This window comes from Heliangelus exortis, chromosome 7 (assembly GCF_036169615.1).
Source record: "Heliangelus exortis chromosome 7, bHelExo1.hap1, whole genome shotgun sequence".
NCBI classification, from domain to species: domain Eukaryota; kingdom Metazoa; phylum Chordata; class Aves; order Apodiformes; family Trochilidae; genus Heliangelus; species Heliangelus exortis.
Window position 1 is genome coordinate 6,057,284 of NC_092428.1, and position 16,928 is coordinate 6,074,211.

At 44.8% G+C, this 16,928-nt stretch overlaps 2 protein-coding genes across 7 annotated transcripts in view; both read left to right on the forward strand.

The window, feature by feature from the left end:
- Positions 1-16,928, forward strand: part of C7H10orf95 (chromosome 7 C10orf95 homolog) — a 237,984-nt gene that overhangs the window by 31,392 nt on the left and 189,664 nt on the right. The window lies entirely within an intron of this gene.
- Positions 1-16,928, forward strand: part of ARL3 (ARF like GTPase 3) — a 31,192-nt gene that overhangs the window by 7,388 nt on the left and 6,876 nt on the right. For 3 of the 4 annotated variants that reach the window (XM_071748386.1, XM_071748388.1, XM_071748389.1), the window contains exons 2-5: positions 2,000-2,143; positions 3,282-3,398; positions 7,777-7,827; positions 9,771-9,956. In XM_071748386.1, the coding sequence (XP_071604487.1) occupies positions 2,000-2,143; positions 3,282-3,398; positions 7,777-7,827; positions 9,771-9,956 (498 nt within the window). Of the gene's footprint in view, positions 1-1,999; positions 2,144-3,281; positions 3,399-7,776; positions 7,828-9,770; positions 9,957-15,333; positions 16,298-16,928 lie in introns of those variants that run through there. The other variant, XM_071748387.1, reaches the window with a different exon arrangement.

A 16,928-nucleotide genomic window follows, 5' to 3' on the forward strand; every position in this document is an offset into this window, starting at 1 on the left:
CGCTTCCACTAAAAGCAGTTTGGGGATTTTCTGTCCCTGCACCATGCAGGTGTGGCACCCTTTACCAAGCAGAGACCTGACCAGCAGCTCTTGAGCAGGCCCTGATTCTTTACTGAAGTGCTTATGATAGAGGTGGTACCCTGAGCCTGCATATTGGGCTGTAAGACTGTGGTTTTGCTGCTCCTTGCAAGAGATCTGAATTTCTCAACTTCAGCTTTTTGCAGTGCTTTTTAAAAGCACAACGAACAGTGGCAATTCTGCAGCTTTCTTCAGATACTCTTCCAACCCAGTTCTATGAAGTTCCTTCTCCCTGTTTCTTACGCATTTTTGTGTATATTTGAGCTGTGTCTGGTAATTGAATGGAAAACCAATAAATTACTTAAAAATGCTTAGAGGGGTGCATGAAATCTCAAGAGCTTTTGAATCTCGCTGTGTTTTCTTTCTGCATTACCAGAAGCTTTGACATGGCTACCTGTAGTGTCATGTCCTTTCCAAAATGCTCCCCACCTTGGAGCAGGGTGGTGAGGTTTTGAAAGCAGCATTTTCCAAACGGCTGAGGTGGGGCTCTCCAGGAGTCTGCAGAAGGGCACTGCCACAGACAGAAAATGTGTTGCAGCGGTGATGGTTGTACCATGTCCTGCAGCTCTTTATCTTGAGGACAGGTTTCTGATTGCTGTGATCTGGAGGGGATTGAGAGCAGCCTTCACTGCTCAAATAGTCCTTGGCTCCCAGCAGGAATATTTAAAGGGTGTAGTTCCTCACAGCAACAAAGCGCTTAATGACATTTAACTGATTTCACCATTACTGGTTGACAAGAAGCAGTGTCTCCATTTTGCAAATGGGAGGACAAAAAAACTTGAGAGATGGTCCCTCTTGGGCCCAGATCTGAGCTGATACTGAAACTTTGTTCCCAGCTCTGGCTCTTGGGTGAGCTGAAGAGAAATACTTTGCCATTACCCTTCAGGACATGGAAATTGTCTGGGAGAGATGAAGCAGGAGTCCTCAGGGCTTCCGTCCTCAGGGCTGTAGGTGTATTCCTCTCCCATATTTGCTTACACAGATTACTTCCAAGAGCATATGTGTCCCCAGGCTGGATCTCAGTGTGTTGTACACTGCTCAGGCTCTGAGGAGAGGTCCCTGCCAAGCAGGAGAGTGCAGAGCAGCACCACATCATGTCCAAGGACATCGGGATGGTTGTAAGCTCTCAGCCTTCTCTTGTCTCCTTGGCTGCAGCTGCCCCTTTCCTGTGGGGCCAGACTGGGCAATGAGAAGCAGGTGGAAGTGGGTTGATTTGCATCTCTCAGTTATGTGCCAGAACCCACAATATTTTCCAGCCATTTTAGAGAGGTCTCAGCAGTGGCACTGACAAAAGCTTGGGTGTGCTGCTGTAACATGCGTGGTTGTAAATGAGCTGACCTGCATATTCTGTTTCCTAATCCTGAGCGATACTGTCAGCTCAGAGAGCTGAGCCTAGCTAATGACTGAAATCCACTGTGCTTTTCTTAGCGAGGATGTGTGGTGATCTGAGATAGTTGTTAAGTGCTACATCCTGAGAATCAGAACTGCACGTGCCCCATGGGTCCAGCATGTTTTAGACAGATAAACGGGGTTTGAGATGATCAGGGAGTTACTATGAAAAGAACTGATGTCAGGTACACAGTAACCTGCAGTTAACTAGGAGGGATGTTAAATTAATGGGGTTCTCCCTGTGATAAAGATAATGAAGAGCTCACAAGGACTTGGTTTGCAACTCCTATACATGATATCTATAGGCACAGTCTTCCTGGCACAGGGAATGCCAAACAGCTATCCCACAGGACATGTAGCCAGTGGTGCACCCCACTGAGCAACATTTGCACTGCCTGAGACCTTGTCAGTACTCTCTGAGACAAAGAAAATTTGGGATCCACTGTTATACAGAACTCATTTCAAGGCAGGAGGGCAGAGGGGAGAGAGTCAAAGGGGAGAATAACAGCTATGATCTCTCTTGTGGATTTAGGGTTTACTGTCAATCCTGCGTAAACTGAAAAGCACCCCAGACCAGGAGGTGAGAATTCTCCTCTTGGGACTGGATAATGCAGGCAAGACCACACTCCTGAAACAGTTGGCATCTGAGGACATCAGCCACATCACGCCAACACAGGTGAGAAAGGCCTTTCCCTGCCTGAGGCAGTTCTTGTGGTCCCATCTGCCTATCATACAGAGCACTAATCATTCAGCAGAATATTTCAGTAAAAGGGGGAGTGATTGAAGCCTGGTGCACGATTAAGTTTTTGTGTTATCTTCATAAGATGAGGCTCCCTGAAGACACCAGAGAGCGTCAGGCCTGATCTGTCAGGTAATGCAAAAGTAGATGAGTGCTGTGGACTTCTGCAGAAGGCTTTTGGGTCATGCTAGAGTTGCATGGATGAGAATTTGTTCCTGTTGTCCTTGCCAAACACAAGACATGTACAGGTGATGCTACAGAACTGGGCAAGCCCCTGTGTACTTGCATCTTTCATCTTGCTGTCTCCAAGGGTCCTGCATATTCTAGCACTTCCTCTCTGATGTCCCTGGTCCCTATTCCTTGAGCCTCAAGGTTGGAGAGAGGGATGTCTCCCATCAGAAGCACTGCAGCATCAGTTCTGTGTTGACCAGATGAGGTTGCTAGAGAGCTATGGGAGATGCTTCCCCCCACCCCATAGCTGCCTCCCAAATCTCCCAGCCCCAACACCCTGATTCCAAGCCCCAGTCCCCTGGGTGGTGTGGCAGCACACTGCCAGTCCACGCCACATCCTGTTTTTCTACTTGAATGCCCTTTCAATTGGTGCTATAATTGATGAAATGGACCCTTCAGACGTGCAGCTGTTGCTCTTTTAAGCCCAGCATTAGCTGTGTCGTGTCGAATTGAGCTGAGACCTCTGGCTTCGTGTTAGCTGGGACTCTCTGCTCAGCTTTCATAAGCTCATTCCTGCTTCTCACAACGCCCTTGTATTCTCCTTATCTGCAGCTTTCTCAGCTCTTCCTGCACCCACCCTGCTGAGCCCTCCCAGGGCACTAACAGCATCATCTGTCTCCATAGCCATGACAGCATCAACCCTTGACCCCAGAACACTGGCAAACTGATGGTTTGGTGGCTGTGTTCAGTTTTGCCAGCACCTTTCTCACAGCTGATCCATCTTGTTGGCTGCCCGTCCCATCTTGCTGCACATTGTAGGCACGGGATATATATTCACTGCCTGTGAACGTACTCCAGCCATTCAGGTTAATGCTCTATGTGGCTTTGTTTCTGCTCTTTCCAGGGCTTCAACATCAAAAGTGTACAGTCTCAAGGCTTCAAGCTGAACGTATGGGACATAGGTGGACAGAGGAAGATCAGGCCATACTGGAGGAACTATTTTGAAAACACTGATATCCTTGTGAGTATTGGCTGCAGTTGAATGCTGTGTTCATGCAATGGCTTTCCAAGGTCTCAGCCAGAAATTCAGGAACAAGTAATGTAATGTCCCAGACCTCAGCAACACCATGGCCATTGTAACAGGAGTTATTCTGAGCGAAATGGCAAGATTGGTTGGGTGCAGTAAGAAAAATACAGTGATGTTTGTAGAAATCATTCAGTTGTATGTTTTTACTTTCACAGGATGGTGCTGGTTATAGCCAGTTCCTTTCCTCTCATCTCAGTCTCCTTCAAATGAAAGAACATTAATAACTTGTAGTTTGCCCATCTATAGCTCCTTTCACTGGGGACTCTGGAGGCCTGCTGAGTATTAGCCTCATATGTAGAGGTAGCTCAGTATGGTGCCTCTTTTATAGTTGGGGAAACTGAGGCACAGCAGAATTAAATGTTGTGCCTGGCATCAGGAAAGCTTCTTGCTGAGGGACACAGACCACTTGTCTTTTTCCTCAGTCCTTTAATCATAAGGCTGTCCTTTAATATTCTTGACATCTTAGCTGCAGTTATCTCACGGTTAGCTACAGATGCCTACAGTTATATTTACAGTCCAGGACCTTTGTGTTTCCGTGCCAGAGCACATTATCCTGGAACCCTCCAAGTACTGTCCTGACTAGTTTCCAAGAGCATCTCTAACATACAACCATGAGTGCCAGGATGAAGGCAGGCTGGGGGCTCCAGGCCTTTTCCCACCTTGAGTCATGTTTCCCCTGGAAGCAAAAAAAGGCAATTCTAAGCCAGGTCTGGAGTGCTCCCATGGGAATGTGGAAGTTTTCTCAGAAAGACAGCCTTCCTCCCTCCTATCACACACACTTACTATGTCAGGAGTTCAGTGGACTCCCACAGAAGGTTTGGTGCAACTAGGAATAGGGCATTCTGCTCCAGGGCTCATGTCAGGGTCCTGAAGGGCCTGGCTGTCCCTGCAGGCTTAGAAAGCACTGTCCAAATTCAGCTGTTATTTAAATGGGACTAGTAAACCCTCAGTAAACTCTTATGCAGACCCAATTTTTCAGCCTTAACTTGGATACTGATAATGAGGGCAGCCACTACAGTGTAAGACCAGTTGGTTGCTTTTGCAAAGAGCAGTGGTGAGATCTCCTAGGGGAAAGATTTGTGTTTGAGAAACCAGCAGGACAAACTTCACGTGCTCCTCTGTGGCCATTGAGAAGGGGGACATGGCATGGGTGTGCAGTGATTTTGCCCACTGAGTCCAAGCTCCAGAGCTGTGTGAGGTGGGGAGGCAGTAGGTGTGCAGATCAGAGTCAACACTGCAAAGCAGCAGGTAGGGGATCTTTGCCTGCTGTGGCAGATGCTCAGGCTACAAAAACTGTGCAACTGCAAAACAGTATCTGGAAAACTGCTGGCAAAAGCAGTGAGCTGCACTGGCCTGTGAGCTTCCCCCTTCCCAGCATGTGCTGCAGGGGAGGTGCAGAAATAAAGGTGAATTTGAAGAATGAAGCAGTTATTTATGAAGATTAAAGCAGTTATTTTCCCTGCCCTCCTTTCACCCCAGTTAAAGCAATGTATTGAGAAAACCTTTCTTTTCATATGAGTAAGACAATGAGTAGGTAGAGGCAGTATCAGTTTGGGGCAGGTGGCAGTGTGATTTCAGAGGGAATAACTGGTGTGCTCATGGCCCTGAGCTCCTTTGCCTGCTGTCTGCTGACATCCAGTCCCAGACTAGGAGCTGTTGGCATGCTAGTGGAGGGCTTTGCTATGTTCATACACACCAAAACTAGAATCAAGTATATGCTGATGCCCCTCTCTCTCTCTCTTCTGGCAGCCCTCACCCCTCTTTTAGCCAGTAATTTTATCCTCTGACTAACCTGGTGTAGGTTGTGCTTCTGTAAACTGAGCCAACTTATCCCCTGTGTTATTTCTTCACCCAGTCCCACTGCTTGCAATTTTTGCTCAACCCACTTACTCCAGGTTTTTTTTGTTGGCCTGTTGCTCAAAGGAGGCACCTGGCTTTATGGGAATTTCTTTCACAAGCACTATTTCTCCAACATGGTGCACTCAGTGGCTGTTCAACAAACTGCTTCTAAGCACCACAGACAGAAACAGGCTCTTGTGTGGTCCTTGCCATAGAAGGAAGGTGGAGATGAGGTATGATACAGTTCCCAGGACTCCCTGCTTCTGTCTTCTCCTAAACTGTGTAGCATAAAGCAGAAAGGACCCTCTAAAGGGTTTTAAAAAGCAGGAAGTTATTACAAATTCAAATCCACGCAGGTGCCTTTGAATGAGAGCTTGATCTTGCATTACACACCTGTGATATTTGGAAGCTTAACCCAGGCAAATAAGGTGTGGATATCTGGCTGATTGCATATTCAGACAGGCACCTGCAGCTATTTGGCACAGTGCTTTCTGGTTTGGAAGTAGGCACTCTGCACATGCTTTACCTTCTCTGTGCTATGCTTTTGTGGCTTTTGCCCCAAGCGCTGTTGTCTACAATTCTCATCTTGCAAAATAGCTCCCTAGTAAGGAGAAGAGCAGTGCGGGAGAAAGCCCGGCTGGTTGGAACTCAGAGCTCTTCCATGCCAGCCAGAGAGACACTGTAATATGGGAGGTGCTGCTTTTCAGCTGAGAAGTAGCACTTGACTATTGCCTTCATGTGTTGCTGAGCTTCCTGTGAGATGTCCTGAAGGAGAACAGATGACAGTCCAGTTACACCCCAGAGCACAAGTGCCAGCCCTGCAGCTTTTTCCTTTCTTTTGGTCTGCATTTCCTACCCAAAATGGGACGCTCAGTGGTGGATGCTTGGGAGGGGCAGAGAGGTGCATGTGTTTGTGATCACATTGCAGTGAGAGGCTGCATGGCACACAGTGCCCACGGGCCTTCCCCTGTCACGCAGTACCAAGTGCATGTGCTGCTGATGCATCCCCACGCAGCTGCGTCCATCCCTGCCACGTGTCCCCCAGCCTCTCTCAGTGCACATCAGCCTGGCCCCGGGACGACCACAGACCCCCAGTCATCAGCAGAGAAGTCTGTGAGTTTGCTGGGTTACCTTCTCAGGCCTGGCATACAGGTTCTGTTCTCCTGCTGTGTGTGTGGTCCCCTTTCAAACAGCATTGCTCATTAAGGGAGTGCCTACAGTTTAATAGATACTGCTGCTAGAGATCTTCCTTCCTCAAACTATTTGGTCAAAATTACCCTTGAAGCTTGGAGTCCTGTGCTGAGACTGCCTGCAAGGATGCCATTTATTTTGATGGCGGGGTGCTGTGCTCATCTATTCCCTGAAAACCAGGCTGACACTTGCTCCCTGTAAGCCACCGAAAAGGATGCAGATGACATACTAGCAGCTTCCATCACAAATGATGGGGAATGGCAGAGACTCGTAGCAAAATGCTCAATGTTTGTCACCAGTCCTGTCCCTGTCTGCTGTCCCAGCACCCTTCTCCTTCAAAAACCTTCCCATACCAAGTAATGAGAAAGAGAAGACAGGCCATTCTTGCCTGTGTGCTATGCTGAGCTTCCCTTTTTTTTTTTTTTTCGATGTAGCTTGTGCGCTCTGAACTGCAGTAGCGTTCCTAGAGGGAAGGAGGGTGGCTGGACTTAGGTATTTAGGATGACCTTTGGGGATCCTTTTAGCCTTTGTAGACCTAGACCTAGAGCTGCCTTCTCTGAGAAGGCTGGTTTGCAGTTAGAGAAAGAAATCAGTACACGCCATGCTGTTCAGAAAGGGTAGAGACCCCCTCCCAAGTCAGGGATCCTGCAGGTCAGGGGATCCACCCTTCTCCATACCAAGGGACAGGTGCCTAGTTGGGACCTCCTTGTGGACCATGAGATGTGGTGCCCAGCCCTGGAAGTGTAGCAGTGGGATCACCTGATGGAGAGGAACTCCACATCCCCAGTATATTCATCTGTCCCCTGAGGGCCACTGTGTGCCTTGGCTTATCAAGCAGGTATCCTGCTAGGGGCAATGTGGTGTAATCACACCAGTGCAGTGTTTGTACACTGTTTGCTAGGGTGAAAGACCACATCTGGCTCCTCAGGTTTTGCCTTCCTGTGCTCAGCTTCAGCTTATAAGCCAGTCCTTTGAAGAGATACTAAGATGTCTCCTGCTCTTTTCAGACAGTAAGATGCTGTGGAGATGGTGAAAATATCCCCAGTATTGTCATCAGCTTCTTTTTGATCCTACCCATATAGCTGTCCACTCCCCCAGCTTTAAAAGAGGTGGCCCCTCTCCTTTGAGAATGTTACACAGTTTTGTCAACATTTGCTATAAATAATAACAGGGATGTTTGTGCACAAAAGCATAATTAATAGTTTCAGCTCACTTCAGCAGGTGATACTGTGAAAGAGTGTCTTCTGGGAAGAGTAACTTTTTCCTCTCATTTCTTTTTCAGATCTATGTCATTGACAGTGCAGATAGGAAGAGGTTTGAAGAAACAGGTCAGGTAAGTTACTTATGCCCAGCTTCCTTTGAAGTAACTCAGTGCTTCTGAGTGCCCCTTGCTCACAAAAGTTAGGAAGATGGTTTTGTTGTTTATGAGGGAAATTTGCATTTCAAGAGACTTGCCTTCCAACATCAATGCAGATTATTTTGGTAGATGTGAAACAAGGAAAATAGGTAGCCTAATTCCATTTAAAGAGAACAGTTTTCATTAAAGTTATACAATAATAGCAAAAGGAGCCTAATACTGAAAGCAAAAAACTTCTCTAAATCCTTTAAACCTTGCCAAACCAAGACCCTGAGGAATCCTATTTTCTTATTTACAAAGCTGAAATGGAAATCATACTGACTTGATTGTCTTTTGGATGTAATTGAAAAAAAAAAAACTTAAGAACATTGTAACTAGGACTGGCCAGAAAATAAGATTTCCGTTTTGCAAAGTTTTGATGTTTTGTAACATTTTATGTTCTAGGATAGAACAAAAATAGAACTTTTGAACTTTCTTCTGTATAACTCAGAAAGTGACAGTGCCCTAAAATAACTAGCAACCAGTTTACCCCCTAGATTGGGAGGTTTAGTTTAAAACCCTCTGTTCTGCCTGATTTGAAGGACATGCTTGATGTTTTGCCTCTCAAGTATCAAGGACACACCCTAGCAGCAGAACTGTTAGTTGTTTTAGGGGTGGGAGGTATCTTTCCCTGTTGGAGCACTTTCATTTTATATCAAGAATTAAATATTCATCAGGCAAAAAAGTGGGAGAGGAAGCAGAAGCTTAGAGCACTTGCCTGAGTCAGGCAGAATCAGTCTGGACCCTCATATTTCTGCAAACACTTTTGGTTTCAATAAATCAGCCATGTCAGATGAAAGACCTATTTTGTTGAAAAATTCCCAGCCAGCTCTCTCATCCTGGTTTCCAAACCAAACATTACTTTTTGGGGGGATGGAGTCAGATTTCTGCTGCAGTGTAGCATCTCCCTGACTGCACTCATTTAATCCAAAGCTTTCTAGCCAGTGGATGAAAGATGTTAAAACAGTATCTGGGAACATGAGGCTTTTCCAGCTAAATAAGGAGCCCACAAAACCTTATGTACTCCTCTACCCACAATACCAGCAGTCCTTACAGATGCAAGTTCTGCTGCATTTGCCATATGTTCACATAGGAAAGTGACTTGACAGTGTGTGCTTGTTTCACATGAGGCCACTGCATAACCCTAGACATGAAGTATTTCACCCATCATTGATCCACTGCAGATTCAGATTTGAGCTATTAAAATAACCTCTTTGAGTCACCCAGTTTTGAATGAACAAACCCATTTCTCAAGATGCCACCCAATGTGTGCTGTGCATATGGAGCCAAAATCCAACTACCAAAGCTGATCTAGCTTGTCTTCAACTAGCCAGTGCCTTCAAAAGCACTTTCTTGTGGCAGGGAGATTTTCATTTCTGGGGAAAAAAAAAAAAGTCCTCTCCCACTCAAATTGCAGTGTATAAAACTTGGAACAAACCTCTGAAACTCATTATTATCAAAGATATCAGGGCTGGTGTCAACGGCTGCTCAGGTACAAATGCCAGTCAGAAGATAACTTAAGACATTTCTTCATACTGCCAATGTACATGTTTTTTTGCTGTTTCATCAATTTTGGCCTCCTGGGAGCAGGGACTGGTAAAACACAGAGTTGCAGCCTTTAAGGCAACTGCTAATTTCAGACCAAGATGAAGATTTTTGTAACCTGTAATTGGAAGAAATAGCTTTTGAACCTTGGGCAGAGATGATTGTATACATTTTTGCTCTCTTATAATAAGACCTAGGTTTCACTGGAACATGGTCTTCCAGCATTTGTCCTAAATATATTTCTAATTAGAGACAACCACTGGTAGTTGAAGGTTTTCTTCCTTTCCCTCTCTCCATCTCCCTCCCCCTCCCCAACTCCCTTGTAAACGATGCAGGAGCTGGCTGAGCTTTTGGATGAAGAAAAGCTTAGTGGAGTCCCCGTGCTCATATTTGCTAACAAGCAGGATTTGCTGACGGCTGCCCCTGCTTCAGAAATTGCCGAGGGACTGAACCTACACACAATTCGGGACAGAGTCTGGCAGATCCAGTCTTGTTCAGCGCTTTCAGGAGAGGGAGTACAGGTGAGGCTCTGGAGAAGGCTTGCTGTGCCAGCAGGCCATCTGTAAGAGATTGTTGTCTGTTGATCTGCAGGGTGGGGCTGGACCAGGCACCTCACAAAGGAGGGTCAGCACAGCCAAACCCTTGCAGTACAGAACACAGGGGCACACGTCTCATTGCCTGTGCAAAGGAAGGGGGAGCTGTGGGCCCTTGGGATCTCTTCCTCCCTGGGAAAGGGGAGAGCAACCCACCCAGGACACCTTCACTAGGCCAAATTAAGGCATTGATTTATTTTAAAGAAACTGCTGTCAGGTTAATCATTTTCACAAAACAAATGGTCTTTTACTATTAACCCCTTTGACTGGTACAAGGGTGCACTTTAGAAATCTGATTTACCTTCTACTAATGTCATTTGGCATTTTGCTCAACCCAGGCGCCAGAGAGAAACCGATCAATTTTTTTCATCCAGAGAAATGCAAGAGTTGCACACAGGGCAAGGGCCTAATGCATGGGGCAGCAAAAACCCACTGAGAGTGTCTGAGCAATGTTCCTGTGCAGAACTGTAATATCTGTGTCTTGGGCTCCTCTGCTGTAGTCAGTTCCTGCAGCATAGTAGCTCTTTGTAATGTAAATGGAACCTAGGTTTGTTTATTTCACTCTTAGGCTTTCCTGAATTAATGAAATATTTGCAGTGCTAGCAATCTGAGCAGTCAGGAGTACTCCCTTCACTGATATTTAGAGAAACAGAATGGGGAAGACATTTATCTTCATTGCAGTTTCAGTAAAACTTATTTGCAGATGCTACAGGGAAGTCAGATCTCAATCTGCATATGAAGAGTCACAGAAGAAGACCACAGTACTGAGCAGGCAGTAAAATGGCAGATGAAATTCAGTCTTGACAAGTGCAAAGCAACGCAAATGAGGAGCAACAATTTTAACTATACACATACAATGATGGACTCAAAATTAGTTGCCATTCCCAAGCGGATAGTTGGGAAGAGCAGCTTAGTGCTCAAAGGCCAGAGGTAAATCAAATGCTAGAGAGCAAACAAGAGCCATCCTAGAAAACATTTATTCTGTAGCAGGACAGAGGCATGGTGAGCCCCTACCTTGGAACATGACATTCATTTCTGCCTCATCTGTAGATGATTTTAGTAATAGCAAGATAGAGTTCAATAAAAAAAATAGATTGAAAGGTCTTTGGGAGATTTTTAGACCAACCTCATGTTTAAAGCAGGAAAAACTGCAAGTCTAGAGGGTGCTGCTGGTGTTGTTCTAATCAAGTTATAAATATCTCCAGGCATGGAGATTCCAAAACCTCTCTAGGTAACTAGAGAGCATTCTAGCTCTTCTAGCATTTAACTGCCCTCATCAGAAAAAAAAAAAAAAATCCATATATTTGCTCAGAATTAGGAGAGAGTTGAGAATGAACAGAAGCATAGAGTGGCATCTGTATACAGGCATAATAAATAAATTAGGACTTGCAGCTTGGAAGAGAGAGTACGGAGTGGGAACATCTTCAAGATTTATAAAATAAGGTGTGAAAATGTCAGACTATAAGCTATTTTTCGTATTGCTAGAGGAAGAGAGTACCTAGTGAAATAATCAAACAACAGCTTAAAAGAAAGAAAAATAAGTGCTTTTTTGTGAGTTATGTAATTAAATCGTTGATCTCATTGGCAAAGGATGTTGTGGAGACCAAAGGTATTAGTCAGTTCAGAAGAATACTAAGTGAATTTCTGAAGAAGAGCTCTGTAGGCAATCACTGATCACTAAGATCTGGAGGCAGCTCTTGAATGGGGAAAAGCTTGGGTCACTGACTGGGAGGGAAGAAAAGAGAGCAAGGGAAGAAAAGAGAGCAGCATGTTCTTTCCCTTGGCATCCAGAATGGGGATACTGGCCTGGCTGGACCATTAGGTCTGACCTAGTACAGCAGTTCTTCTGATTTAAAATTCTTAAGCTGATGTTTAGACCTAAATATAGATGGTGTCCTCTAAAGGGCCTTTATTTAGTTAGTTAAGATAGAAATCCATCTATGTTGCAGCCAGTCTTTTGAAAAGCTTCAACTCTGATCTTTATTTTGAAGTGGTGATGGCAGAGGGAAAGACATTCCACGATGGCAGTGGATCAAGAAACGAGGTTGTGGTTCACACGGTTTCAGGCAGGCACAGGCCACCTTTTTCCCTCCTCAAGGCTGTTCTGTAGTTTATGGAAGGCTAAGTGAGCTCTCCAGTTGTGAAAGGGCTTTGAAGTGGCAGATGAAATTTAGGGACACATGTTAGACATGGACAGCCTGGTACCTTCTACCAGGGAGGTGAAATCTGCTTCTGCATTTACTTTCAGGGAACAGAAGACAAGATGTAAATGAAAGTATTTGCAGGCCTATACATTTTGTTCATCGTTTGCTTATCCAGGCAAATTAATTTAGATGCAGGTCAGATAATGTCCCAATTTGTTATCTGCCATTTCATTGCCCTAAATACAGCAGCTTATTCCATAAATTATTATTGCAGAAAGGTCAGGGAAGTCACAAACTCTTTACATCTTACAGAAAAAGAGCCCCTACCTTTCTCTTCTGCTGTTAGACCAGCCCTGTCAAGTAAGACAGCAAGAATGCCAAGCTCTCCCTTTCCTTGGAAATTCATTGAGTACAGTGTTTTGGGAGATGGCTTTTGAACTAAAGCTGGATCAGTCCAGGAAGAAACAGAATCTTCAGCACTGGTAATCTGAGGAGATGTAAATATGCTCAAAATTTAGAGGAATCAAAGAAGAACTTATTCAAAGAATGAGATTAAGAAAGATGTTTTTGAGGACTGTAGTACACAGTATCTCTACTAGTGGCCCAGAGCGGGAGCTCTCTCTGTAGTAAGATCTCAGGTCACTGCTTTAAGGACTTCTTTCAGAAATGACAATGAGTGACAGCAAAGTAAATGAAGATGTGAAACCATCAGGTATTCAGAATGAAAGCCAAGGAGCAAGCACGCTAGCTGTTGCTGCTGATGGAATATATTAGCTACAGTAAAACTGGGGACATCACAGATGGATTTTGCAAGGGAGAGTGCTAGCATATCTAGTGCTGGGTATATGCAGGAATAAGAGAAGATTTTTGTGATAGCTTGAAAGAAGAGCAATGAGCAAAGATAAATAATGCCAATACATGAAGGAGAAATAGTTTTAAGGTCATTTAATTAGTTTAGCTGCTATCACCATGGTGTATCGAATTGGGTAGTTAAGACTGGGGATTTCAAGGTTAATGAGATTAGATTATGGTTAATAGAATGATATAAATTTAGAGAATTTAACTATTATTTGAAATGGGTTATTTAATAAAACTGTTAATTAAGGAGGGAATCCATATTGTCATCTTCTCTTTTAAAATTAACCATTCAAGACTCTGGTAAAGGGGCCCAGCAACATCCCGGGTAGGCTCAGAAGAGAGGTGGGTGGGTTAACTGGCAACTCCATGTGCTGTCCATCCTCTGGATGCTAGCTGGCAGCTCTGGGTATGCCAGCCAAAGACTTTATTTCCTCTTGGCAGTAAACATGGGCAGCACTTATCTTTTTAATCTGACTTCATGGTGCCATTGAAGGAGGAGTGGCATCCGTCATGCTTAGAGGCTTTTTCAAGCAAAATGTCTGCTTTGGGTCTGACTTTATCCATAAGCCCTCATTAGGGATGCAGGAAGGCCTTTTTTCCCCACCACCGTCATGAGGTCTCTACCTCTGGAGCAGAATCCTGTGCCAGTTTACACCACCCCCCTAGCACTGGGCCCAGAAAGCAAGGAAAGGAATTGCTCCTATCAGCCAAGAAACATAAGGGAACTATTGCTTCTTAACAGCTCTCTGGTGCCACGTTGGCTTTCTTAGAGTTGTGTTTTGTGACAAGATTTCCAACTGTCAGCATGCAAAAGCTATGCACATTCCATCCCGGCTTGCCAGGGCTGGGTGAAAGCAAGCAGGACTCCTGTGCTTTGCAGCCTGTCCTCTAGCTGGAGGTGCTTTTTAAGATACAGGGTGTCTGTTATTCATGACCTAAGGCTTTGGACCAGCCCATGCTCCGCACCTTGTTTCTTGTCTGAAGCAAGAGTCTCCAGTCAAGGCAGCAGGAACTCAGCCTGCCTCAAGGAATTGTCCTCCAGAACAATGCTGCAGTATATTGTGACCCAAGCATAATGGTCCTCCAGAAACCATTAAAAGCCAGTGCAACTGAGAGTAGCCACTAAGCTTCTCTTATTTTTGCCAGTGCTGAACTGGCCCAAAGAACTGTGTGAAGGGCTGAGCCACATTCTCCTTCCTGGCTGTTTCAACCCAGTTGAGACTGAAGGCCAATGCCAATGCTGCGATTCTGAACTTTCATCGGATTCAGAAGAAGACCCCTCCAGCAACGTTGTTCCTCAGAGCCAGGCTTTGTCTTAAGGATGCCTCAGTCAGGGCAGGCTAGATGGGGATCTTCTACATCCTAACAAAGGTCAGGGGCTATTTGTAAATGTAATTTAAAGCCAATTTTGATGACTGCAGCTGTCTTGGGACAGGCAGAGGTGGTGCTTGTTGAGGAAAAGCAGTCATGTTTCCAGATTACAACGTAAAGTCTTCTAATTTTTAAGCAGGGCAAAGAAGGAGTCTACAGTGCTGCATCAGGGATACAAGGTCTCAGAGGACAAAAGAAGATTGCACACAGGCAAAAAAAACCCAACAATGGATGATGTACTCGGGAGCCTGTAGAAAACAGCTTGTATGATGACTGGAGGTGCAGAGAAATGACCAATAATGAAGGCACAGAGAGAGAAGAAAGCAACAGTTAAAATAATGCATACCAAAAGCACTAGAGATGGAGAATTTTGCACTTGCCTGACCCAATTTGTTATGGCAGACAGAGGATTACATGAAAGGATTAAGCTTTGCTGTCCTTAAGGTCACATTAGGGGTCATAAGTTAGTGGCCTTGCCTGATCCCTCGTTTGCAGGGGAGCAGAAATCAGGAGGCTTTTTATGGGGTAGAAGACTTGTTCACCGTGTTTGAAGTCAGATTACTTCACTCCCATAGCCACAAAGCTGATAATGCAGAGAATAAGCAAGCAGCAGGCTAATCTCGAGCAGGACTTTTTATTTTTCCCAGGGAAGGATCTACCAGTCCTTTCCCAAAGGGGTTAGAGTACAACTCCCTTGGCACAATAGCAGATGTGACTGTGGCAGGGCAGGGTTGTGCTGAGCAGCATTTCACTGCAAGGAGCATTATGCTCTTCCCTAGAGTTCTCTCTCTTAGCTTTGGTAAAGTTTACTAGCTGCTTGTTAGAGACCTAAGAGAAGCAAAGCTGAAAGATCTGAAATCTTTCCCTGACTGCATTTTCCTAGGGTTGACTTGAGGCTGGAATACTAATATTGTATCCATCTCCATCCTCAGAGCACCTGCCAGCATCTCTGTGCCTCAACAAAATCATGCAAGAGCATCTATCAAGATCTGAATATTACTGTAGAGATTGTACTTTCTGCACAGAACCATCTTTTAAGAATGCAGATATAGGGACAGAGTGTGTAGGGACAAAAGATGACAACCATTGACTTCTGTGTCAATTGTGGACTTGGCTCTTTCAAGCACTGTTTCTTCCTTCCCATATACCTTCCCCACAGCAGCTCTTTGTGTTTGCAGTGGTTTCCCTGGCTGCCTCCATCCTGCTTCAGACCTTAGGTAGAAAAACTGCAAACATACCTTTTAGTGTCTTTTTCTTCAAGCAGTTGATAATGCTGCAGAACACATGTTCCCCCCCTCAAGAAAGTTGCACCAGCAGCCGTGGATGTAGCTGTAGATGAGGAAGGTGTCTTACATGTAGCTCTACAATGCAACACACATAGACCTGAGCATGTTAATTTTCATTTTATCATTGTCAGGCAGGGAAATAACTACAATTAAACATAACAATTAACTCATGCCAGAAGAGTTTTTAAAATCGATTCTTGCTCTAAACATTCAGTGACCTACTTACATATTTCAAGCCTGTTTGGAGTTCACCTTTCCTCTTGCATTTTGCTATGTCATTCTTTTGCCCTCGTTATATGCTTGATACAGCCAGGCTCACAGCCACGGTAAATCCCATTATAAACTCAGCTTTATGACCTGTCTGCACTGATGCTGAAATGGTCTATCTTTCCCCTTCCCAAGCTCCCAAATGGCAGCAGGCAGAGTTTTAATCACTGAATTCAGGTTGTGGTCAGATTAGGTAGAAGATAGGATGCACGTTTGTTGTTTTGCAGTGATGTATTGTTTCTGGGATTACTGTGCTGAATAGCTGAGGGTGTCAGCTGATATTTATTACTTTAAGCTGTCTCAGCTGTTCTGGTTCAGCAAATAAACCTACATTCAAAATGAATGAGGAGCTCTGCTTGCCTCGTATGCCATGATGTGTGCAAATGTGATTATTGCTTCCGAGGCAGGGGAAGCTGAAATCATTGTGGGAGCATTTTTTAGTTATTTATTTATTTTTACTCTTTACAGGCCAATCATGCAGATTTCTAAAGCACACAATCAAGGCAAAGGCTTGACACCTCTCCTCCTAGCCCCATTGTTAAGCCCTGGCATTCCTCATGCTGGGAATCACTTGCTCCCTCTCTCTCTAAAGTGATAAGCTTTAAACCACACTATTGATTGCTTAAGGCATTACATGTTTTACACCTAGGTTATCAGTGTTATTGAAAGGGGAAGACACAAAGCTACTGGGCCTTAAAATGAATCTACCTCTCGTCTTTTCCCATTTGCTCTGAGGATTTCAGACAATTTGTTTTACACTGATCTCTGCTGTGGAGATAAATAAATGAAACCGGAGACATCAACCCTCCCCAAGGTTAGAGTTAGGAGTGTTATTGGTGCAGGGCCCCATGTGCACCCCAGCACAAGCTGGGCTTGCTTATTCTTTATTTAACACAGCAACAAGGGCTGATTTCAGAAGTTGCTGCTCCCCTTCAGATAAGAAGTGTCACATAGCGCAGCTATCAAGGTGAATT